General features: G+C 42.3%; 3 protein-coding genes across 14 annotated transcripts; 1 reads left to right on the plus strand and 2 right to left on the minus strand.

The window, feature by feature from the left end:
• Positions 1-133: 133 nt before the first annotated feature.
• On the minus strand, positions 134-14,836 carry LOC6731959 (voltage-dependent L-type calcium channel subunit beta-4). Of its 12 annotated transcripts, none has more exons than XM_016178429.3 (10): positions 14,300-14,835; positions 10,115-10,231; positions 9,832-10,053; positions 9,672-9,765; positions 7,466-7,950; positions 7,237-7,404; positions 7,022-7,136; positions 6,300-6,563; positions 3,891-4,347; positions 134-3,734 (listed from the first exon to the last, which is right to left on the minus strand). In XM_016178429.3, the coding sequence occupies exons 1-10, from the start codon at positions 14,369-14,371 to the stop codon at positions 3,275-3,277; spliced, it is 2,454 nt and encodes an 817-aa protein (XP_016024637.1). In that variant the 5' UTR covers positions 14,372-14,835; the 3' UTR covers positions 134-3,274. The 12 variants fall into 12 exon arrangements, 4 of the variants coding, with proteins under 4 accessions (XP_016024637.1, XP_016024627.1, XP_016024619.1 ...); XM_016178419.3 differs by lacking the exon at positions 14,300-14,835 and adding an exon at positions 10,618-11,938 and having other exon boundaries at positions 7,466-7,962; positions 9,651-9,765; XR_001599975.3 differs by lacking the exons at positions 134-3,734; positions 14,300-14,835 and adding exons at positions 8,812-8,847; positions 10,618-11,945 and having other exon boundaries at positions 4,233-4,347; positions 5,605-6,563; positions 9,651-9,765.
• Positions 14,837-15,061: 225 nt separating this feature from the next.
• LOC6731960 (vitelline membrane protein Vm32E) lies at positions 15,062-15,528 on the minus strand. The gene has a single exon (XM_002079059.3). The coding sequence runs from the start codon at positions 15,484-15,486 to the stop codon at positions 15,130-15,132; it is 357 nt and encodes a 118-aa protein (XP_002079095.1). The 5' UTR covers positions 15,487-15,528; the 3' UTR covers positions 15,062-15,129.
• A 7,379-nt stretch (positions 15,529-22,907) lies between these two features.
• On the plus strand, positions 22,908-24,102 carry LOC6731961. Its single transcript, XM_002079060.4, has one exon. The coding sequence runs from the start codon at positions 23,123-23,125 to the stop codon at positions 23,891-23,893; it is 771 nt and encodes a 256-aa protein (XP_002079096.1). The 5' UTR covers positions 22,908-23,122; the 3' UTR covers positions 23,894-24,102.
• Positions 24,103-24,344: the final 242 nt, after the last annotated feature.

A 24,344-nucleotide genomic window follows, 5' to 3' on the forward strand; every position in this document is an offset into this window, starting at 1 on the left:
ATAATTCAGCTTTTGTAAAAAATATTGCAAGCTTGCTAACTTTAATTAAATTATAAAATTATTTTACTTATATTTACTTTATGATAGGTACTTACCCATATAATGAAATACAGACCGAATGGATAAGACTGGATTTATTTTTAATATTTTTATTGTATTTGCTTTTATTTGCAATTTAGCTTTCATTTAACTACGTATTTTCCAAAAACATATTGTGAACAACATTTGAATGCGGAAAATGAAAACGAAAACAACAAAATGTCGTCAAGGTGATGGCAGGTATTCATCCTTAACATTAAATTAAAGGAATCTTACAAAGTTGTTAACAAAATAATTAGGTAACAAATTGAAATATCATTAACTATTTACATACAATTTTTGAAAATTGCTGATTGGATTTTAGTTACCGTTTTTTCTCATTTTTTACAATATGTATATGTTTTGTATGTATAAAATATTCTATATAAATTGGGAGCGGTGTTGATATTTCCACCAATAGTTCATTTTTTATTTTTCCAGGGTATTCGGTGTGGGGGGATCTTTGGTTAATAATATATTGATTACGGAAATTTCATGCGTGCTCTTGTCAATCTTTCCACCTTCTATTCCAGTTCAATTAGGTATTTAGGCTAAAAAAATAAGGTTTGCTTTTCTTATTTAAGTGGCTTGAAAAGTAGAGAAGTTATTACCGCTAAATTTAATTATATATAGGCGTATCTTTAAAGTTTCAGTATGCTTGCTATAAAACTTGTTTGTATGTTTGTGTTTTTGTTTTTATAGTTTTCAAGAGTGTCAACAAATCGAAATTGCTTGGTTTGGTTTTCATTTGTTTTTTATAATCGGAAATAAGAGTTTATTATTACAAAAAAATTGCTATACTTTTGAAGCAAACCAGTTTTACTTCTTTGCAGACCTTTGTCCGTCTGCCAGAAGGTTATGTAATGGAATATATGAATTTATCAAGTTTAGTTTTCGAAAACTTTCAAAGAACTTGAGTTGAGAAATTTAAGGCATCTTACAAAATATCTTCAACATATTCCTATCAGATCTGATGAAATTTTCATGGCAAAGTTCACCTTTCCGTTACCAGAAAGTATCTAACAATATCTGGGATAATCAGTTATTTTTTAATCCATATTATTTTAATTAGTTTTTGGGTTTCACGCTTACAAAATGCCGGCTGATGTATCTGTATCGGTTTAAATTTTGTTAATTATGGTAAGAACATACATATTTATATATGCAGCTCCATAAATGTGTGTATCTTTTTTAATATATACCATTATAATATATTGAATTACCAGTTCTGTGAATTATGTGCAATATTCTAACGTACACACTTCTCATCAACTGACCATTTAAACTTAAGTATTCCGCTTGTCCCCTTCTTAGCTGCAAAGGATCGTATCTAGTTTTGTTTTTAACTTTATGCTAGTATTAAAAAGTAATATTTCATTTAGGTTTAGCTAATACATAGATCATTTTGCTTTGCCACTTTTTACAAGAAGTGCTTGTGTATCGTTTGCTGCTTTCCGCTATATATTTAAATTTCAATTTGTTCCTCGTTAAAGCGCCTCCAGTGCCTTGGCCAACCCCATCCAAATTCTCTAAGGGATGGGAGGTGCTCTCCCAACTGACCTTTTAAACCCTCCCTCTCCTGAATGTGGCTAACAATTTCAATTAGGTATCTGTATTTGTCGTGCGCTGTTCAAATTTGCTTTCTGAAAATTAGTTATATCACCTTGTATCTCTTATATAAAAAAGTACTAGATTTTTGCTTCGGGCAAATGGCCCGACCTGTCACTAAACTCTGACCCCGTGTTCCAGGATTCAGCTGTATAGTCTGTGGACAGTAGGATGGGTTCTGTGGGTGTGCTTACAGATCAAAACTAGCTAAACATCGACTCTTACTCGAGGTGGCGATCGATTTGAATGCAGTGCGGTTCATCATTGTTGGGCGCTAGCTCAGTTCGACAACTAATGATCGACAAATTTAGCATGGTGGTTGGAATTGTAAAAGGAGTGCTCGTTCGGAATGGGCCAGATCAACGACTATCGTCTCAACATTACGTGTACAATTCAAAACTGGAACAATAATTTTGACGCATTCGACTTAAGCGATTGGTGGTGGTCAATAATGATCTAATGGGGCGGCGGAAATGCAGAATATCTGGGGTGGAGTGCTGTCGTGTAACTCGATTTGATGGTTTATAAGGCACTGGTAGTTTAAATCGCTATACCTAAACCTGGATCCATTGTCGATCCTAATCCAGGTTGCAGGTCCGTTCGCGGCTAGTTCAACTTGAGTTTGGAACTGAGATCGCGAACTGTGCGCTTTGGCAGGTGTGTGGCATGATATGGTGTGGCAAGGTATCTAGGTCGAAAGTATTGCTGTTGGAAGTTGAAATTGTGTACAATGCGTTTCATTCAAGATATATACTACAAATGTTGAAAAAATTATTAAAGCATAGTATTGGATGTACGGTACTATAAGGTCGTATTTAATGGCTAGAAGCAATTAAGAAATATTCAGTTAAAAAATTCAAGCTTAAGCTTTAAAAATTATAGAATAAGTACATTATGAAAATTTATGGATTATGGATTTTATATCAACTCATGACCATATGGCTTTGAAACGCACTGTAGGTGTAAATTTTTCTGTGTAGAGGAGGAAAAGCGCTGGATGCGAGAAATAGGTATCGGTTTGAGATTAAAGAGATTTCAATCGGTTCACAGTCAATTGAGAGTGTATAGGTGTGTGTGTCGAGTGTGTGAGAGTGTGTTTGTGTGGCTCGACTTAGATTAAGACACGTTCACTAAATTATTAAAGCTGACACTTATTCATGTACTTAGTCAATCGATTGCATAACAAATACGAGACCCATTGGCTGGTTTCGGACTCCCTTTCTTTAACTTTTAATTTTCCACTGTCGACTAGCTTAAATCTTAGGCTTAGACCATTTAATTTAAATTCACATTACTCAAATAAAATCTGATTACACTTAGCTATAGCATTTAAGACACATAAGGCCCCACTTGGCATTGGGCTGCTTCCTTTGGTTTGCTTTAACGTTTGCTTTAACCGCCACTTTAACGCTCACTTTAACTTTAACCAGCTACTTTGTGTGTGTGTGTGTTCCTGTTTGTGTGTGTCTGTATCTGTGTTGCTGTATCTGCCAAATTGATCTGATCATCGAATGGAACATTTACAAATGTGTCGTGTGTTTTGGCACTGCTGCACTTGCTTTCCCGCGGGGTGGCGACTGAAATCTCTTTAATAGAACCGATCCGTGCTCAGGATATCCTCTTCGTCCTCCTCCACGATGATCTTGTTGCGAATGGCATGGGTGACAGCTTCGACCTTGCTCATGGTGGGACTGAGGAACTCCTCGCGCAGGGATCTTGGTGGGTGCGCAAACGATGTATCCTGCACGGAGTAGCGATACTGAGAGTGGGACTGGGAGTGCGACTGGGACTGGGAACGCGACTGACTGGTGTGCTGTGGTGCGGCTGTGTACGAGTGGCTGGTGTACTGGGATCGAGGCTGGGAATAGGACTGCGGCTGATGCAGCAGTGGATAAAGCTCTCGGCGAGATTGGGGCCCTTGATCCAGGTTGCTCTGCGAGGAGGAGGATAGCCAGTGTGTGCCCAGGGAGGACTGGCGTGGCAAATAGGACACGGGTGCTCTATTACTGGGCAGGGAGGACTGGCGTGGCAGACCTAAAGGTCTGGACCTGGATCTGGACTGTGATTGTGACTGAGATTGAGATTGAGACTGAGACTGAGGCTGGTGGTGTATCATGTCAAGATCAAAACTATTGTCGCGTGCTTCCATCAAACCTGGCACTCTCGCATCGATCTGATCCCACCCCTATATCCACGATTCCTACATGGCATTAAGCATTCTCCTACTACTCCCACCACCTCTGTGCGGACTGTATTCATCGCGATCGACAACGGTGGCGCCACGCGGCAGATCCCGCGGGTCGTCGATCCTGGTCGAGGGACCGTAGCGTGAGCTGCTCATCCGCATCTGGGCCTCCTCGCGCTCAAAGTCCGGATCCTCCAGCAGTCGTCCGCCCCTGGACAGATGGCCGTGGTGGGAGGCGCCGCTGGGACCGCTCCTCATCGCCGGATACTCAAAGTTGCGCTCGTCCAGCAGCTCGTCGCTATTGAGATCGTAGTGCATGAGGTCCCGCTCGCGCCGCTCGTACCGCTCTCGTTCGCGGTCCCGCTCGTAGCCACCGCCGACGCCTCCGCCTCCGCCGCCTGCGCCCACTCCACCGCCGCGCTCCTGGTGGCGTACCGAGGTCGGTTGTCGGCGGCTGTGCTGGTAAGAGGTTCCTCCTGCAAAACGCCCAACACGGCAATATGTTAGTGAAATTGTTGTCACACAAATGGATTTAAGGGTAACGAAAAACGGAAAACAGAACCAGAACTAAAGCATTCAAAAAAGGGTCAATAGGCGAAAAGTTGGTTTCAGGCCTTAGAAATCCAATACCGGAGATTGGTCATTTGGGATTTTGTGTTCAGTGGTCTCTAACTAAAGGAGATACCTCAAACTGATTTAATTTACAAAGGAATCTAGTCAAATAGGAACCGATGAGAGCTTTATAAGATTGGTATATTAAATACGTTTTGTTTTAGAATAGTTTTTACTCTATACTTGGGACAATGGTATAATTACCAAGTAATTATTTAGAAAATATAATTTAATTTAAAGAAAGTACATTATTTAAAGAACTATTTATGGGGCTTACTACCTGTTAACTTTTCTATGTAATAAACATGTGAGCATATAATAAACAAATGCTCATTTGTTCTGCTATTCTTTGGTTAATAAACTTGTAACTTTAAAACGTTAGTAATAAATAAGACATTTGGTTAAACCTTCAAAGTAGTAACAAATAATATTTAAATTCGCTGAAAATAGGAACAAAAAAAATCAGCAGATGATCGAAACCTAGCGTCAGTTATGCATGGTACATTTAGGGTAACGAGGATAATTTCGGGAGGACAGTTACGAGTATAACTTTAACTAAAATGGAGTGGGTAAAATCGCTCAAAAAATAATGTAACGCAAACACATCGTGGGGGTTTCGGTACTCACTAAACCAGATCTAAACGATTAGATGATTTGGTTTTGCAACTTGAAATGGTGAAAACATAAGGTTCGACAACAACGGAATACATGTACATATATATAGTATATATTATAACTGAGCTGATTTGGGTTGAGTTGAGCTGATCTAGGAAAACACCCGGAAGAATGTGAGAAATCGAGTAGAAGGGGTTGGCGCGGATTGCGGCAGTTTACAGGCGCACAACGCCCGGTGTAACTAAAAACAAGTACAGAGATCAGTCGATAAAACGCACGATTGGAATAACAAATATTCGAATGGGTGAGATCGATTAGCTAGACTTGATTGATTGATGAGACGGATGGTTGAGAAGGCTGGCTTGGAACTAGAAGGCACTACGATTGCAGTTCGTGCAGTTCGGTTTTAATCGGTTAGTAGAACTCAAACGGCAGAAAGATAGTCTTAGTCGGCTAACATTAGTGGGCAATCGGGGCGTGGTTTAATCTCGAGGGTGTGCGCACACCTCATCACATGGATGTCGTGGATGTCTTGACTTGGCAAAGAGTTGTACTGGTGGAGATCGTCGGAGATGTCGGTCGGTGGGTGCTAGTTTTGCTAGTTCCAGTTGATTTGGTTTTTGCTTTTGGTTTTCAATTTCAATTTCAATTTCAATTCGGGTTCAATTGTCTTTGGCATTTTGTACTGTTGATGTCGCAGTTGTGTTGGTCGTGGTGCTTGATTTGGATTTGAACTCGTTTTGATCTATAGCATTGTTGTAAAGGGACCGGGTATGTCACGTGCTGTGAATGCTGTAAAGTGTGGTCACAAAATAGAAACGATAGAAAATAAACGAAAAGTTGAGGATACCAGTGATGTTGTTTCTGAGCTATATGTACAAAATGTGTCTAGAAAGCGGGAAAGTTCTAAGTAAATGCCATGAGCTGCAGCTACATACAATCGAGATGGGTGGAGATGTGAGTCGGTGCCGAAGCTACTATTCACCTCGGTCTATGTACAAAAACGCAAGAGAGTTACAATGGGCTACAACTTCAACTGGACTGCTAACTTGGGACGAGGTGGTTCTAGCTAAGCTTTCAGTATCATCAAATGCTATCTTTAACTCGATTTCTGGGGGCAAGTGATACTTAATGAGTTTACGTATATATTATCGGTACAAAAGGAAATGAAACGAAAAGAAACAGTATTAACGAAATTTACCTTGGTCCCAATCGAACTCCCTATCCCAATCTCGTTCCCGCTCTCTCTCCCACTCGCGAGCCCGTTCCCGCTCCCACTCGAGATCCCTTTCGCGATCCTTGGAGCTGCGATCTCTGTTGAACTCCCGATCCCAGTAATCCCGCTCCCGTTCGCGCTCCCTCTCCCTCTCCCTGCTATCGCGGTCTCGCTCCCGACTTCCCTCGCGCTCTCCGCCGGACATGCCCATCCTGGGATCCTGCTCATCGACAAACTCCTCGCCATCTACTGCTCATCACACGGTGCCCACCACCACGTGTTGGAAATCGGGGGAGAGAGAACCAGAAGGAGAATCGATTGGTTTTATTTGGTACAGTCATGGGAATTTGAATTTGAAAAAGACAAATTTTAGAATTGTATTTTGTATAAGTGTGTTGAGTATGTTGAGAAGCAAATGAAAATTGTTTTACTGCTGATCTGATGTGCATACATAACATATCCATCGCTATGTACACACATGCTGATATGTATTCTTAATGGGTCGTCGGATCGATTTCGTTTGAATTGGGTAGGTGAGAGGCAATAATGGGTGACTCTGATTTCGATATCGATATTGATATTGATATTGGTTTGATTGAAATTTCGCAGCTGCTTGGGCATGGGCGAGGACTTTGGTGGAATCGCGCGTATGAAAATGGCAATGCGACCGTAGATGAGCCCGATCAAGCGGGCAGGTGTTCCATTACCTGGAGGCGTTGGTCCCAGACGTGCGGGATCTGCGGAGGGCGAGGCCTCCTGCGGCAGGGGGCGGGCGATGGGCGGCACTGCTCGAATGTCCGGGTGGGTGGCCTTCCAGTACGTCTGCAAGACATAATAGATTAGTTTAGATACATACATGATAAATTAAAAATCCTAATGTGCGTATACGTAATATTTAAAATCTCGAATGACTTAAACCCACCTCCAAGTACTCGGCAATGTGCTCGCAGGCGTCTTCCAGCTGATTCTCGTCTAGGATTACATCGAACATATCCGGTGGACATTGGGCTAGCTTCTCGGCGGCAACCATTTGAACGGAGAGGTTTTTCGCCTGCGACTTGCCACGTGATTTGATCAAACGCTGTAAAACCTGCAACAACAATATATTGATAAGTAAACTGATAATAAAGAGTAGATATGGTATAGCTCACCTTACTACTACTAATCTTTAAGTACACTATTGTTGGCGCTAATGAAGTTTTCGCTAGTTGTGACGGATGATTGATTGTATCACAATCGAGCACGACCAGCTGGAGCGAGCGGGCCAGCTCGAAGATGCGCTCGATCTCCTCCTGCACCTTGCCGAGGCAGTCGCTCCGGCTGGAGGATCGCTCCATGATGGCCCGCTTCGAGGGATTGTTCATGATGGAGCGCTTGGCCAGCGAGATGTCGGCCATCACCCGGGTGATGATGATGCGGCCCTCGAAGCGGTGCTTGAGGAAGTCGAAGAGGGCCTTCTGCATCATGTCGGTCACCTCGTAGCCCTTCAAACTGGGCCCCACCAGGACAACGGGACGCATCGAGGGCACCACGTCGTAGGGACTGGCCGTCTCCTGTTTCTTGAAGAACGGCTTTCGCTTCTCCTTGTTGGCCGCCGCCGCCGGTGTCTTGCCGTGTCGTCCTGGTCCCATGGAATCTGATTCGTCACCTGAGCGTTAGTATCATGGCAAACAGGACGAAATAATGGCAAAGGATGAGCGAGCTTATGATTGGTACGAGCCAGTGCGATCGATCAGTACGAATTGCTAGGCCAATTTAAGATATTATCGTAAATACGTAAGACGCTTGTGGGTTAGTTAGTATATACAGTGTTCTCGAATTGATCGGATCCGTGGATTTCGGTGTGCTCGTGTTTTGTGCTGGGCAATTGTGTCGGTCTACGGCAGGTTCGCAATATCAGGTTGATTTGAATTTTCATCTCGTTTTTTTGCTTTTTTCTTTTAAACCGGTCTACGCACCATTTAATGCTGTTTAAAATGCCAACTCGAGGGTGAGGTTTCTTTCTATAACTATCTAACTTATTTCTACTCGAATATGAAGTGTTCTGTTCGCTTGAAATTTTCACACAGATTTCTATAACTAAGTACGGATTTTGGTTAGTAGGACATACAGGAAATATAGCCATTACTAACAACAAGAATCAGGGTTTTACGGACAGATGATACGAATTTTGGAATGAGTTTGTCTGATTGATTCAGTTTATAGAATATTTTACTTACGAAAATTGAAAAGATTCAGTTAAAAAGTTGAAATATAATAACTGATTAGATCTGTTCTGATAAAGTTGTAAAGTTAATTTGAGAATGTATCAAGCTTTATCAACTACAGCTGAGTAGCTAACGTTTTAAAAACTTTCTTTCTGGAAAACATTCATCTAGTTCAATGTTTTGAGTGGATTTGTTTTGTTTTTAAAAATCCTGAAACTCCCCAAAAGAGCTAGCGATATTTTAGCGATTGAAATGGATTTCTGAGATTCTGATGAGAGACGTGGACAAACCTTTGTTTTTCTTGCGCGGTGTTGTACTGTAGGGATCTTGGGTCGCGTTGTGGTTGTTCATTTGGTTAGTGTTGTCAACCGTTTTGTGTTAGATAAAAGAGAGTTTGAGTGCATTTAATAGTGTTCACATTGGCTAATTGGTTAGTATACAAGCAGACCATGAACGAGGAGCTTTGATTTAGACAAACTAGGACGGAGAAAATCGTGGCTATTGAAGCTGGTAAGGTGTGTACTTTTGTGTGTTTACAGTGGTGAAGTTGGGGCTAAAACGGGAATATCAAGCAGTCTAGGCCGATCTGCCGGAGGATTCGGCTTTCATGCTGGGATCTAGGGCTAGCTCTAGGCCGATACATGGGCCGTTTGCATAACTAGGGACGGATTTGCATCGGATTGCCGGGTGAAGTCGTTGATATAAGTAAGCATTAACTTGCACTCGGTTTATATGAATGTCACATGATATATAATTAGATCAAACACAAAAGTACAAAATTACGGGAATTTAGCTTGGCCCACATTTTCTTCTTTTCTTTTTTTGATATGGTCTGGAATCTGATTTGGTTCGCTTTGAAATGAAAATCATAAAACACGCGTCCAATTACAATAAACATCGATGAGCTCGAGTCGGGCTCGGCATCCGTCTGTCGGACCTATGGATGCTCATAATCATATTGGGCTCCTCGAAGGGAGTACCTCTTTTGGCGATTTACAAAAGTAAACACATTACATAGAAGACAGCGAAAAATATATATAGATTGAAATTAATTCGATTCACAGAATTGAACAGATACGAAATAAAACCTCGCCCAAAAGAAATCAGGAGAATGAAATGTGTGTCATACCAGGTGTGGGGGGTGTGCTACCTCGAGATGGCTCCGCACCTGCTTGTCCGCCCGCACCAAGATTCCCGCTCGACGAGCCCTTTGTGCCATACAGTCTTGAGGGTCTGGTTTGGTTCTACGATACAGAAGTCATTATAGATCACACTTGGAGGATGTATGGATTGGTTCTATCATATCCAACCTGCATGCGAATGTTGTCTAGCTTAGCGGGGCTGGGTATGAAGCCCACATCACAGCCCTCCTTGACCAGCCGGCCGATCCACCAGTTATTGTCGTACTTCTCTTTGATGTGCAGGAACTCCCGGATCTCGAACGAAACTGCTCCGCCCTGCACCGGCGAATCGTCGTCGATGGCGCCATCGTATGCTACGTTGGTTCGCACAGCGAACGCCACTGGTTTGCTCTGAAATTATAGGGTATTACAGGGTTTGGATTTATATTTTTGTAATGAACAACACACTTACCCTCGCTTTATCCAACTGGCTTAAGGCCTGACGTTCCTTTTCTCGCCGAAGCGATTCCTTTTCCTCGTCTAGCGACAGATCGGATGACGGTTGTGAGTAGTTCGAGTCGGCAGAACCCTGGAAATTTTCAAAATAAATTGGATTAGAATAGACTTTAATCTGCCTTAAAAGTGCCGAATTAAAGACAATTGAATTGGATCTGAAAATCATAACAAATTTTATTGGACCGCTGCCAAAATGCCAGCCCAACTCAAATATCCAAACAAAGTAGCAAAATGTGTATATTTTTCAATACTTCTTCTTGCCGCACATGAAGCAACAGTTGGTGGCAAGTACATGGCCAATATAATGGCCCCCGAGAAGGCTGAGTATTGTTTTTTAAGTAAGAGGTATTTTTAAATCAGACTTTAAATTGAATGTTTTAGAATTGACATTTATTTGAAAATCGCATTAAAGAACATGGATTATGGTCCACCCCCTGGATGTTTGATTGTTTGTGGCACCTGTGTGAATAGTTTGTTGTATCCACTCTGGTAGGATGGGTATCCAAGGCCAAATCGAGACTCTCGATGTTGGCCACCCTGAACGGAGGGTGCATCCGAGGAAGAGGCGCGCTGCACCATGGGCCTGTCAGCCCGGTAGTCTTCCTCGAACGAAGATATTTTGGCGATGTTTCCGACGATCCTGTGCGAGGACAACAGCACCACCAGCACCAGCAGATGGTGCGATGCTGATGAAGTTGGTGATGGTGGCGTTGGTGGTGGTGGAAATGAACGTGATGGTGACGGTGGCTGGCAAGGCGTTGAGCTGGCAATGGTTACGTATCCGTATTCCACGACAACTTGTTATTCTTACACGGTTTCGGTGAGTTTGGAGTTGGCTGGTTTAGTTGGTTACAACTACACTTAACACTTTATGAAACCAACTGGTTTTGGAGTTGTAAAAAGACTATAAAAGCGCTACGATTCGGGTAATCAGGCATATACAAAATTTCTATTGAATATTACACTTTTAACTTCGTTTTTTTGGCAGGATTTTGAGAGCTTTATTGTTGCACTTTGTTGTATGATTAACACTGACATTGGCAATTTACTTTGCTTAACTATTTTAACCATCGGGTCAGACGGTGTTCGATTTTGACACTGACATAAAAACACCGTTACCAAATGTGCGAGAGAGATAGCACAACAGCGAGAGAGAGAAAAAGGGAACAAGCGAGAGAGAGAGGCGATGCGATTGTCAAACGGTTTGGAAGCCACAGGCGAAATAACTTTAAATTGTTAACTGGAAGGGATTTCCGCAGCCCTTGGTCACCTTAATTTCAGCACAATTTGCATACGACTGGCGAATCGGATCGAAATTGATTCCGCATCGATGGGGATTTTTGGCCCCAGGGAAGTTAAAAATAGGAATTTATGTCAGTGGCGTCGGGTCGCGGTTCTCTGCTCACATCACTTTTTTTTTTCCTTTCTAGTATATGCACACGAAATGTGCTGGAAAACTCGGGCAGAGGGGGTGGTACACATAGGTCGCGAAAACTGATTTCCGTTGAACGTGGCGGTGTGTTTTTCAAATCTTCCTTTGTTCCGAGAACCAACCGACTCCTTCCGATTTCAAACCCCTTGACCTGGCTATATCCTCAACCGATTCGCGGGTTATCTTTTACAGGATTTCATTCGATTCACATCCTTTGATTTCGATTCGCCTTTCCGACATTCAAACGGTTCTACTCCGCACGCAAACTGAATCGTTTCTGTATTTGGAAGGCGAAAAGTCCGCTCCGCTCTGGGAAAACTGTGTAGAGTTTTCTCGTTCCCTTCCAGTGCGTAAATGCTCCACTCGTTTCGGGGTATATGTATATATTTATACATATGCTTGTGTGAACATTCCCTCACACACACCATCAGAAGTAGCAGCCCGTGAATGTAAACAAAATTGGTTTTCAAGTGCATATGCAGCAGACTCGTCCCACTGTGCGACTGGAGTTGCTTGTGCTGAAATGGGAGAGGCGTGGAGCTATCCGCCCCCACAAAATCTCCATCGAAATGAGCGCGCTGTCATCGGCGGTCAGTGGTGTGCCTGGAAAATCGATAGCACCCACACTTCTCAAGGGGGTAAGGGGGACAAAGGGGTAGTGGCGGTCCACCTGTTGGCAACCCCGATAATTGTCTGCGAGCGCCAAAACCTCCAAAAGAAAAGGGTTACAGCTGTTGGTCGCAGGTCTCACAAACAAACACATATTTTTTAAGTTAATTGTAGCATTGGCATTTGCGATTTAAGAAATTTAATTTAATCTGCCTGCAATTGATATTTTATTTTACATCTGTTTCCTAACCACTTTAAAAATTTGCAGAGTACGCTACTAGTTTTAGTATCAAATATTTATACATTTAATAGATGTTTTAATTAAATTTTTCTTTAATATTATGATTTCAACAATACTAAAAATAATCAATGTTTTCGAAAGCAAATGTACTAGTTCCAAATTTATATATATACCAAAAACAATGGTAAAAATAAACTATTTTTTATTTAGCTTTTTGAAGTATTCGTTAAATTAAAATTAAAAAGAAAAGTGTTCTATTCCCATTCGAAATCTGCTTAAATTTTCACTTTTTTTTATATATTTTCTTATCACACTGTGCCCATAACGTAAACATTCCGTTTTCCATTTCCTCACTTAAAGTGACAGGATGCGAGAGAGTAAAAGGCAGAGAGAACAAAAGAGCAGCGGAGCATGCGCAGAAAGCAATTCTCCACTTTTGCTCCACGCATGCGTCGGCATTTATTCTTCTCCACTCTCTTTCTCCGGCTCTCCCCATTTAACCGTTAACGGGGAAGGTCGCGGGCGATGGTCCCAATTTGCGTTTACACATTTCCAAAAGGCAATATGTAAAACAAAAGGGGATCCCCCTTTAATCGCTGAATTGAAGTGGGAATGGGGGGTCGGGTGTTGTTTGGCTACCTCGGGTCGATTCTTTGTTTACCTTTCGCCGATTGCCCAAAAGCCCCATCATACTTTGCAGCGGGCAAAGTGCCCAACAACTAGTAATGAACTTTGGTTGCCATCGACACCGCACTGCCACCCACAGCCACCCACTTCCAACGCTCGGTGGGATAGTTTTTTCTGCGGGTGGGTCAACGCTCTGCTTTCGGATTCCAGTGCAATTTCCCCCTCAGCCCCTTGGCAAATATTTTCATGGTCAGCCCGAATGTTTCCCACTTTTCCGGCATCGTCGATGACCGCGCGTCAGCAAATTGCTCCTCACCTGCCGTTTGGCTTTGCATCGCTGTCAGCGTTTTCAGAAGGCTCAAATAACAATGATTCCCAATTGCAATGGACGCATTAGAAAATAAATAGTTAGGGAAATGTAGAGTAATGTAATTAAGTGATAAAGAATATAGTAGACTGTAGACTGAGTTAATCGTATACAAAGATTTATTTATGTAAAATGCATAATAATACAGACACTGCTTGTATTCCATTTAAACATGCTAAAATAGATATTTATGCGAATTTTGCAAAGTTCTTTTAGTCTAGTTGCAAACGCATAACAACAAATTAGTGGTATCAACATTGACTATGCTTACAACTATGCAAAATTCGAAGATGAGTAAGAGCTGTGATAGCCTCTTTGGCCCCCAAATTGTCTGTGGGAGAACTAAGAGTATTTAAATTTAAAAACAACCGCACGAGGTGTCATAGAAGTACAGTAAGTATTATAATTAAATAACAGAGACTAAATTGAATACCTTAATAAGCAGGTGAAAAACTAACCAAGCCTCTTATGAGATAACCACTTTACTTTAATTAGTTTATTATCAAGGCGACTGTTTTTACTATAAATTACACATCACTTACAATAAATGTAAATGTATTAAATTTGTTGCATTTGTTGCTTTGCTTCATAGTTTCGTGCTCAGATAAACTAGGCGTATGAGTAATCTCGCATCCCTTTGCTTGTGGAAATCACTCATCCGCCGCGTTGGCACTACATTCTGATACGCACTGTATTCACTCCGTGCATGTGTGTATTTAAATGGTCGTGAATAGCCTGACAAGCTGGGCGAGCAGTCTGCGAGCGATCGAGTGGATAAAAATATACGGATTCCGCCCGGGCCCGGGGGCACATTAAAATAAGGGGTACGATTAGGATGGCTAACCGAACCATTACTTTCACTCACCCGACGATTCTTATTCCTGAAGGGCTTGTAGGACTTGCCCTTGTGCTTGGCACCCAGGTGAAGCTTCTTCATGGCTCACGAATTGTTTTGGAATCACAAACGGTATAGGAACACAAGCCGAAATTTATGGTGAGCGTCTAGCGCGATTTGTCCCCCCTCAAACGTCAATTATGCAATCATTTTTGGAATCGTTTCTGCGGTCGCACAACAAAATAAACAAACACTTTGCCGTTATGGCCACTAATCGTTAAATGGCCAAGAGCCCCGCACACACACACACACACAGACGCAATTGCTCATCGAATTGGGTCACAATTGGGGGGCTATGGGACTTAGAGTCCGTCACATGGCAGCGATTTGAACGAACGCAACGCCATCCTGCTGGAATCTATATGCTTGATGGGCTCTATGTTCCGAGGGCGTGATCCACTTTGGCCAAGCAATGTGGAGCAAATTCAAGCGGTTCGCGGCGGAGACGGCTGAAAATGCGACCGACCGCACAAGACAGCAGTTTCGACTGACAATATTTTTGGCACCCGCGCCGCATCCATTGACAAAAATGCCCGCGAGAGAAGCCAACGGAGACGATCTCTGAGAATCATCTAGTAATGGGAAATTCAAGAGGTGAATCGCTCGGAAAATGGCTTGCAATAATCCGTTTTATGACGGCTGCAGTAATAATATATAAAGACAGACGACACATGTTCTATTTGGCTTTTAAAGGGAATCCGGAGGGCAGAGGCACAAAACAACAAAAATAAGTATAGGGTGCAATTACAACATAGACGGTTTTAATTTGAAATCATTCTTGACATGAAATTGTTTGGCCACTAGTACTGTTGACCCTGGATTCCCTGGCCCAAGCCGCGCAGTTCCTCCATCAAAGCCGCCATTCCAATGCGCTGGTGGAACTGTTGCACCTGCTCCCTGTTGGGACTTCCCACGTAGTGGGGCACCTGCTCTGTGTAGGCGCCGGCGGAACCGTAGGCTGGGGCCTGTGCCTCCTGGGCACAGGGAGCTGGGGCCAGATTGGGCTGGCAGCTGAACAGGTAGTTGGTGGGGCAGGGTGGAGCCGGATAGCCAGACGGGGCAGCGGGCGCAGGATAAGCTGGAGCTGGAGCTGCATACGGGCAGGAGGCACCGGCCAGGGCCACAAACGCAACGAGGGTGAGAGCAACGATCTTCATGTTGAACAAACCGATTTACAACTGTCGATTTAGAAACCGAAAGTGCTATTCTTATAGCGTTGACTTAAATAAAACTCGGCACTTTTTAGCAGAGGCTTCAAGAACTGCAGTGCCATCACATAGCAAGCAATTTAAACGGGGCGAAAACTGGAAACAAGCAGACGATTATCACCTAATGTGGCAAAAAATTACTGTCACCATGCAGTCTGTCCCCGTTTTTGGGGCTTAATAGCAAAGCAATTAAATTATTATGTACAAAGTGCAAATCGAAAATGAAGTTGCTCATTTTTTGGACCTCAGCTGTTTATTGACCCAGTTCTTTCAATACGATATTTGAGTATTATTTAAACGGCTGTCCATTTTCAAAATTTTATAAAACGTATGTATCTATCTATCGTATGTATCGTATTTAATCTGCTTATACTTCGCTTTTATAAATAGTTGTCTTAAAAATAAAATGAAGAAATCATTTGATTTTATCGTAAAATTATCTATGTGGTACAGCGACACCTAGCGGGTACTCTCAGAACAGATCAGGTCTCCTTAGCGAGTACTCAAACCACAATCTAGATTTCGCCTTGGAGACTAGTTTATCGTATTTTTAAGAGTTTTGCCTTCAAACATATAACTTCATTTACGATAAAAATATGTTTTTAAAGTTTTCAGTTTATTAATGAAGTCATTAGTTCGAACATAAAAAATAGAATTTTAAAAGAAACTAAACAATTTGCAAATATTCTAAATACGTATTTTATACGTATAAGACTACATATTATAAGGAAATGATTATTTTTATAACATTCGACATATAGAAAACATTTTGCCAACCTTTCTGTTTTAGTTTCTTTTACCATAATTGAGCAATAAATGGAAATTTGTATTCAAAATTTATGTCATCTTTTAGTCATAACTCGATTTGACCTGCGTCCATTTAGTATGGAAATCCTAATTGACCAAAACGAAACAGTCATAAACTTGAATGTAGAGTGCATAAATTGCAATCCGCTTTTTGAATGATGATCTATGCAAATAAGAAACTTAGTTTCCTGGAAGGGTACTAAGAAAATATTGCTTAAAAAGATCTATTTGCATAATTGGTTTAATTCGAAAGATAAGCAAGCAAAACAGTAGTGTACTAACCCATTCTCTTGTAAGCTTAAGATGTAATATTTATAATTATGATTGATGACTATTCAATTAAGGATCTGTGTCTCGTTCGAATCGAATAATTCCACCTATAATTGTGGCTTTAGTTATACAATTTGCTGATGATAACAAACAGTTTCTCATGCAACTGTCTGTCCAAATCGAAAGCCCCTCTCAAGTTGATATTGTTTTTGGATCTAACTGTGGCCGCAGGTAACTTTCCCCGCCGAAAAGCGAAGAGGGGAGTATACTTTAATTTGAGAAGGATCGCGACCGCTGGATTTTGGGTCGGGCAATTACGCACATGCACCATATAAAGCACACCACATACGTACATACATACGTATGTATAAGATCGGACCTAAATTTTAATCATAGGCTTTGTGCCGATCGCCTGCCGCTGGCCTTCAAAGTGGGGCACCTTCGTTTCGAAGTGGATCCATCGAAATTTTCGGGCGTAGAGCCGTTTTGATTGCCCCCTCTAACGGTAAACAAATACCTGCCCTTGTTTTCGGTGTGTGTACGTGTGTGTGTGTGTGTGCGATCCAGACATGGCCCCAAGATATACATCTTAACTGGAACTCCAATTGAAGGTAGTCCAGGTTGGGGTAACATTATATAGAATGGCCTTGGGACATACGCATCTTAGGTGCGTTTTAATTGGTTATTGGTTCAGCAAATGATCAATGAATATTTAAGACTTAGCCTTTGTTTTATTGACTAAGCATACAATCCGTAGGGCTTCACTTCTCAAATATTTTATGGCCTTCTACTCCTTTGTTTTCGTTCAAATTTTTTTCTAGACGCTTCGCTGAGATCAGTGGCTTTAATCGGCATTGGCTCGAGCCACCTGCCTTCGCTTAGACAGCGACTAAGACTGACCCAGCTGCTCCTGCCGTTTGCTCCTTTGACTTGGTCCTGCGGCTGAGGAGGAGGATCCAGAACATACGCACACATGGGGACAAACACCAAGGGCAAAAAAGCAGACAAGCCAATAACATGTCTCGGTACTTAGCGGATGGTTCGGCGCCGGATACACCATGGTCGCTGGTCCTTGGCCCATGGGCATCATCCTCCTCCAGGCACTGAGCAAAAATGTTGCTGATCGGGTTAGCCACTTTTTAACCAAATTTGGATGAACTTTCAGTTGAAACTCTATCCTTTTTATCTTGTAAATGAACCTGAGACATTGAAAATATATTTAAATAACTTTAGTTGCATATGAAACACATCTTTTTTTGCAGTGCTTCAAAGGCTGGAATAGCAGTCGCTTCGCTGCAGCCTAATACTTTTTACGGCATCTAAGTTAATCGAGCCGAAAAAAAGGACTCCGATGTGTTGCCACACTTTCCCGCCGGTAATTTAAGACCCTGTTTCCTTTTTTACCACCAGCAGCAGTCAATTATGAGCTGGTGATGGAGGACGAGATGGCACGGGGTATCCTCGAACCGCGAACGTTGACGAAATGCCGAGCTTTGTTTTAAATTAAATTTAATTAGCAGCAAGCCGAGCGAACGAAACACCTTTCAGGTGCTCGCGATTCCTTATAATTCGTGCCTTCGGAACAGGGCACGTGTCCTCGTTTGGTGGCCAAAAACAGAAGCAGCTGCATCGGCTCCAACGCAGCGGGGTTAACAAGGCCCAAATGGGAGTGGGAATGGGAATGGGAATGGCGGAGATGCACATTAAGTGGCCGAGGATGAGATCCGTGTGCAAGTAGCGCTAACAATGCCGTTATAAGTGGCCCATTAACACGGTGTCAACCGCCATGGAAGAGCAATTTCCGTCGCCATTGCCATTTATCGATTTTCAAATTCCATTCAAGGCGCATTTCAATGGGCAGGAGCGGATGGGGAAGCGCACTCCCGCCAGGATATAGGATACAGTCGCGCTGAATACGATTAATGGGGCCAACTAGGCAGCGGGCGGATGCATCCTGGACCAGGATGTGCGGGTTGAGCCACTTGTGTGTCGCAGATGCAATGCAAACCCATTTACTCTATCGAACTTTATTTATGGGCAGTTAAAACGGGGGCATGAATAAATGCTTACTGGTAACTAAGAATAGTTTGTAAACCAGTCCATTGGAATTTTAATAAATATTTAATGTAATCACCTTCCCTTGAACTTTACTCTTTACAATCATGTTATGTATGTATTTATTGTAGTATTATTATATTATAAACACTGCTTAAGATTTCTTATATTCTATATTGTGATTCCAAAGAAATGATATCATAAGATCTCCTCAGAACAAAAATCCTGTTTTTGGATGTCAAATTATTCTCTGTTACCCACCATTAAAGGCTTCCATTTTTTCTTATATTAAATTCAATAAATTTTAAAATCATAGCTTAATCCTAGAATTTTTATGACTAACGTTCCTACCTGTTGGTTCCGCAATTCTCACGGCGTACAAAAGTGCTGCAGTGGGCTCCTCGATGGAGCTGAGCTATAAGCCGCGAATCCTTCTGGGTTCTGGGATCAATTTGAAGACGTTTGGCTTAGTTTCATCTGCAAGGAGGAGGAGTAGAGATAGTCATTAAGTAACCAAATGGCAGGCCGAACAGGAAATCGCAAATAAAAGCAAGAAGAGCGGCGATCGGCACTACATATAAATATTTATGTGGCTATGTTTGCGTACATTCTTCGACTCTTGCAATGAGAATTTCAAAGTCAAGGTTAACACAAACATTTTCGCATTTCGTTTCTCCGGCTTGTCTCCTCTTCGCAATCGCTTCTTATATTTTTTCCCATTTATTTTTTCATTTTTTTTCCCCCTCTGTGCAAGTGCACGTGTGAGTATCTGTGTGTGGGTCTAACAGCTACATACGCTGCGCATGCGCACTGCGCAGTTCGAGTTCGCACTGCTGGAAGTGCTGTCCCGTCGTCTGTGGCGTTGTTGTGTCTGCCTCCAGTCTGCCAGACGACCGCAACAACAACTGCAGAGTGTCCTGACTCTAAAAAAAAAGCGATCCAAGTCGCCGCAGCTTGCCGCTCACTTGATCGGTTTCAAGTACAGGCCTGTGTCGGGAACTTTCGGCACTACGCCAATATTACACTGGCGTTTACTTGGAGTGGAGTGATTTTCGTTGAGTAACTATCTTTACTTTGTAGAGAATTTCAGTTACTAGAATAAATATTCTGTTAATAACCATCTGTTACTAGAAAGAATCTTCTGATACTAGAAAGAATCTTCTGTTACCAGAAAGAAACTTCTGTTATCAGAAAGAGCCTTCTGTTACTAGAAAAAATGTTCTGTTATTAGAAAGAATACTCTGTTACTAGAAAGAATCTTCTGTTACTAGAAAGAATCTTCTGTTACCAGAAAGAATCTTATGTTACTAGAAAGATTCCTTAGTTACCAGAAAGAATCTTCTGATATTAGAAAGAATTGTTGTGGTGCATTGTAGCATTAAGATAGTAACAATTTATTTTCCGTGCCAATTTTAGTTTAATTTAGTTTATTTAACATAACATTTCGCTCACTGTACTGAAAAGCGCATTTACTGGTTTCTCTTGCCCAGCTTCTTATTGTTGTTGCTACTGTTGCCACAGTCGAAATGGATGTCATGTGTTCGACCAGCGCAGTCGTGGAATTCAATTTTTTAACAAACTTGAAAATAAAGTAAGGCGAGATAAGGCAGAAATGAAGGGAAAGGGATGCAACTTGTTTGGCGTGGCAGACAAGTCCCAGACATGTTCACATGCCATTAGATGCTGGTTCGCATTTTTCTCGTGTATCTCATGGATTTTGGCAATTGCACAGGGTTGTCACCTGCGAGGGAGAGTGCCAGGTAATTTCGGCAGGGTTCAATGACCTGCCACGCCCCACCCACACGAGCACTAATACTCTCTCATTACGCCAAATTCCGTGTAAAGTGGGCATGACTCGCCGAAAACCCCACACTCATCCAATGCGAACTGTCCAAATCGATCAGCCTTGATGAGGGTCCAAGTGCACGGGTTTGGCTGCGGATTGGCGGAGGAAGGGTCCAGGAACCACTTTTCCAATAATACTTAGCCCCACAATTATATTCAAGAAAGTCGGCGAACTAATCAGGCAAATGAGAAATGGCATTTTCGTTTACAATCAAATGAATTTATGCACATCTCTTGAAAAAATCGATGTCTTGATACAAAATATTTTAAAGCTCGTTCCTATATAGCATTAATAAAATACATATAAAGGTTTATCATACTTTTGTCATTCAGAGATATAGTTGTATATAGTAAATATTTAATAACAATTTAAAATATAAACCTAATGTCACTCAAAACTCACTATAATACCAGCTTGGGCAAACATTTCAAAAGTATAATGGCCAGAAAATGTGTGGCCTTCAAGAAAGATTCTGTCCTCGCATCCGCATACCCACTTGCAGCTCCCCAGTTCCTGCACTTTGTGCGTTCCCTGCAATTAAGATTTTAGGGTCCACACCCAATGAGCTACAAACAAAAGAAGAAACAAGGTGGGGAAATCTGCGGTCAGGCTTTTGGGTCTTGGGGTTTGGGACTTGAGTCCTGGCGAAATATTTCCGCTGCCGTCGACGGTCCTGCATGTTAAGTGCGCTTTATATTAATTTTATAATTCATAATTGCATCATGTTGCTCACATTTCTGAGCCAAAACGCAATGGAATTTAATTAAGTTAACCCTGCAGGTGCCGACGGTCCTTTGTGTGCCGTTTTTTATGTCGAAGGCCCCAGGTACCCGGCTTGAATTCTGATTAGTCACGGCCATCAAAGGGTATAAACTTTAGCTGAATGCACCAACAATATGTTTATATATTGTTATATTTATTTGCCAATGCACAACTTTAAAGGGTATTTTGTAGATATTAAATGCAACTAATTTGCCCATTTTTTTTATATGTTGAAGACATTTATATATATTGAAAATTATGCTATTTTTTGAATACTTAGAATGAGCTTTTAATAAAGGTAACTAGTTCTAACCAGCAAGGATTACGTATTCAGAGAAGGTCTAAAGGATGGCCCACATTTATAAAGATTTGATAGACAATTACAGACCTGGTTTGATCCGAATTCTACCACCCCCTGAGTTAAACTTTATGGCCAAAATGGAGGCTGCATGTGAGCATAAGACCAACCATGTGGCCATGGGATGGATGAGGGGCAGGAAAGCGGGTGGGATGCCCACAGGCATCGCATGCTGAGTCAGATGGGAGTGCTTCTCGCGCATTTGGGCGCGATGGAGATCGAGGATGGCGGATGGATGGACGTGGACGCCTGCACTTATTAATGCTTAATAAATGGCATTTCATTTCTTATTATTCCCGGACTCGGGACGAAACGTGTTGGAGGATTTTATTGCACTGCCTCTTGCCGACTGCAGTTGTTGTCGTGGTTAATGCGAGTCGATATATTGGCCATGACTAAGGATGCAGATGCACGAAGGGCCTGGCCTGGTCCGAGTTGGCCCATTCCAATCCATTTTCAGACGGAGTCAGTCAGTCGCTGTGTGCTAAAGTAATTATTTCATTTGAGCCAACAATGAGGCTGCAACTCTGAGTGCCGGCCAAGTTCGCCGAGATGGATGATTGACGAGTGGAAATTAAAGAAGCTGGCGGCTGGAACTGTCCAGCCCGGTCCAGTCCAGTCCGGTCCGGTCGCAGTTTCAGTACTAAAACCCGCTGCTCAATGTCCGATCCGAGCAGCATCTTTTAACGACCAGCGTCCGCTCTTAAAGTACTTGGAATGTAAATGAAGCGGGTGCAACTCCACCTTTTCACTCCACTCTACTCCACCCATCATCCGATCCGTCGTCCAGCTCCATTTGCCCCGTTTCGAGGTCAGCGCGGTGGTCGTTGCACCCACGCGCCATTTCCCAGACACCTGAATGCTCTCACCTCGATTATGTATGCAAATTATTTATTATCTCACTCCGCGAGAACTTAATGTGTTAAGAAGGCACCATTCTTAATTGTCTCCATTAGCTATTATGGTCGCAAGCTTCAAATATAGTTTTATTTAATGTTTGTTTAGACAACTATAGACGTAAAACATAAACAAATAATAATTTAGTAGTTCCCTGTTTTTTAAGATTGCAAGTCAAAAATATAAATGCCCATCTTAAATCTTTTACAATCTATACAATCTTTTATGTTCTAACAACTAATATTTTTTAAGTAAAAGCCAGAAATATCAAAAGCATTAAGCAAAAGCAAAAGAATTTTCGAATTTCCCGCCTAACGTTTATCGTTCTATCAACATGCGCAACGGCACTCTGGTATTTTATGGTATTTTTCGTGGTATCTTCGGGAAACCTGCGATTCCCTAACGCGTGGTTCACACTACAAAAAAGAAGGCGACGCTGTATTTTTAACAATTAAACGTTTTTTAAACATCTAAAACGAGAAAAATAACTGAAAAAGAAGTCTGTGCGTGATCGAAGAGCGTTGGTCGATTTGCAGAGGAGCAGGCAATCCGTAATCAGCCGCTGTGAGAACCGTCGTATAACCAAGACAATGCAGCAAACAAATGCGGCTTCTGGCGGGGATTCGCTGCTCCCATTGCGCACATGCAACACCGCCGGATGCAAAGTGGCCACCGTGGTGGAGAAGACGAAGAGGAAGTGCTCCCAGTTCGTGTCCGCGCCGTACATAATGCCCAAGCCATTGGTCGTCAATGGGCACACATCGATCTTTCAAGTGGGCGGCGAAATGGCCAAAATGGGCGACATTCCGGCGCTCTCGAAAATGAGTGGTGGAGATGGTGGACAGCTAATATACCGGATAAAGCCGGGCACCCATGCCCATGTCATCAACTATGTACTCATCGACGAGGGCTCCGATTCGCTGGAGAAGGCCAGATCCGGCGACCAGGAGGCCATGCGTCTGCTGCTGGAATCGCAACGTGATAGTGCTGTGTCCAAGCTGCACAAACTTTTAGCCAACCATAAGGGAAGTCCGCCATCGTGCTTTATGACGGGTGCATCGCTAATGCCATCACGGGCAGTGGCCACCGTCTCAACGGCTGCAGGCACTTCAGCGGCCACCGGCCATGTGACTACTCCTCAAATCCATCCGAACTTCTCCATCGCCAGCGTAGAGGGTGCAGTTCCATTTAGACGCGCCGTTCCACCCTTGGCGGTGAATCCTTCAGCACCAGCTCCAGCTCCTTCAGCCCCTCTCCCAGCTGTCAGTGCAGTTCAGGCTGACTCCGTGGATCGCCTCCAGGCGGAGCTCGTCGAGCTGCGACGCACGGTGGCGCGCTTGGAGGAGAATAGTCGCCGCTAGATGATTGACTTTCCTTTGCGAAGGGATACTTTAGTTTAGCCAAAAACGCTTCGGGCAACTACTACAGCGCCCTACCCTAAATATAGTTAATCTAAGTCACTGAGACATTGTTAATTCAAATAAATGTAGTACAACGATATTGTGTGTTTCCTAAATGTATATCCATATACATCTAAAGTTATTCAATAAAAAACTTATGAGAAGTGGGATTGATTGCTAAGTTAATAATCATTTTAGATATACACATCTTCATCAATTTAAGTCCTGTTGTATAAATAACTTATAGTATGTCTATAAGATAAACAGACAGTGGATATTTTCAAAAAATAAACTGGAAAAATGCAAAATTGCTTAACATTTAATTGGTTAATGTCCATTAATCGTCATTGTACTTGATAATCATTACCAAAGTTGAATTGAAATATGTTTTATAAAAATCTATCGAAAAAAT

This window comes from Drosophila simulans, chromosome 2L, assembly GCF_016746395.2.
Source record: "Drosophila simulans strain w501 chromosome 2L, Prin_Dsim_3.1, whole genome shotgun sequence".
In the NCBI taxonomy this organism is placed as follows: domain Eukaryota; kingdom Metazoa; phylum Arthropoda; class Insecta; order Diptera; family Drosophilidae; genus Drosophila; species Drosophila simulans.

Excerpts from the sequence above, each read along its gene's own strand:
- LOC6731959 (XM_016178419.3), bottom strand. The coding sequence starts at position 10,737 with ATGGTGCAGCGCGCCTCTTCCTCGGATGCACCCTCCGTTCAGGGTGGC. Across the intron at positions 10,232-10,617 it reads ACAACAAACTATTCACACAG|GGTTCTGCCGACTCGAACTA; the intron begins GTGCCACAAACA and ends GAAAATTTCCAG. Across the intron at positions 9,766-9,831 it reads TAGACAACATTCGCATGCAG|AACCAAACCAGACCCTCAAG; the intron begins GTTGGATATGAT and ends TCTGTATCGTAG.
- LOC6731960 (XM_002079059.3), bottom strand. The coding sequence starts at position 15,486 with ATGAAGATCGTTGCTCTCACCCTCGTTGCGTTTGTGGCCCTGGCCGGT.
- LOC6731961 (XM_002079060.4), top strand. The coding sequence starts at position 23,123 with ATGCAGCAAACAAATGCGGCTTCTGGCGGGGATTCGCTGCTCCCATTG.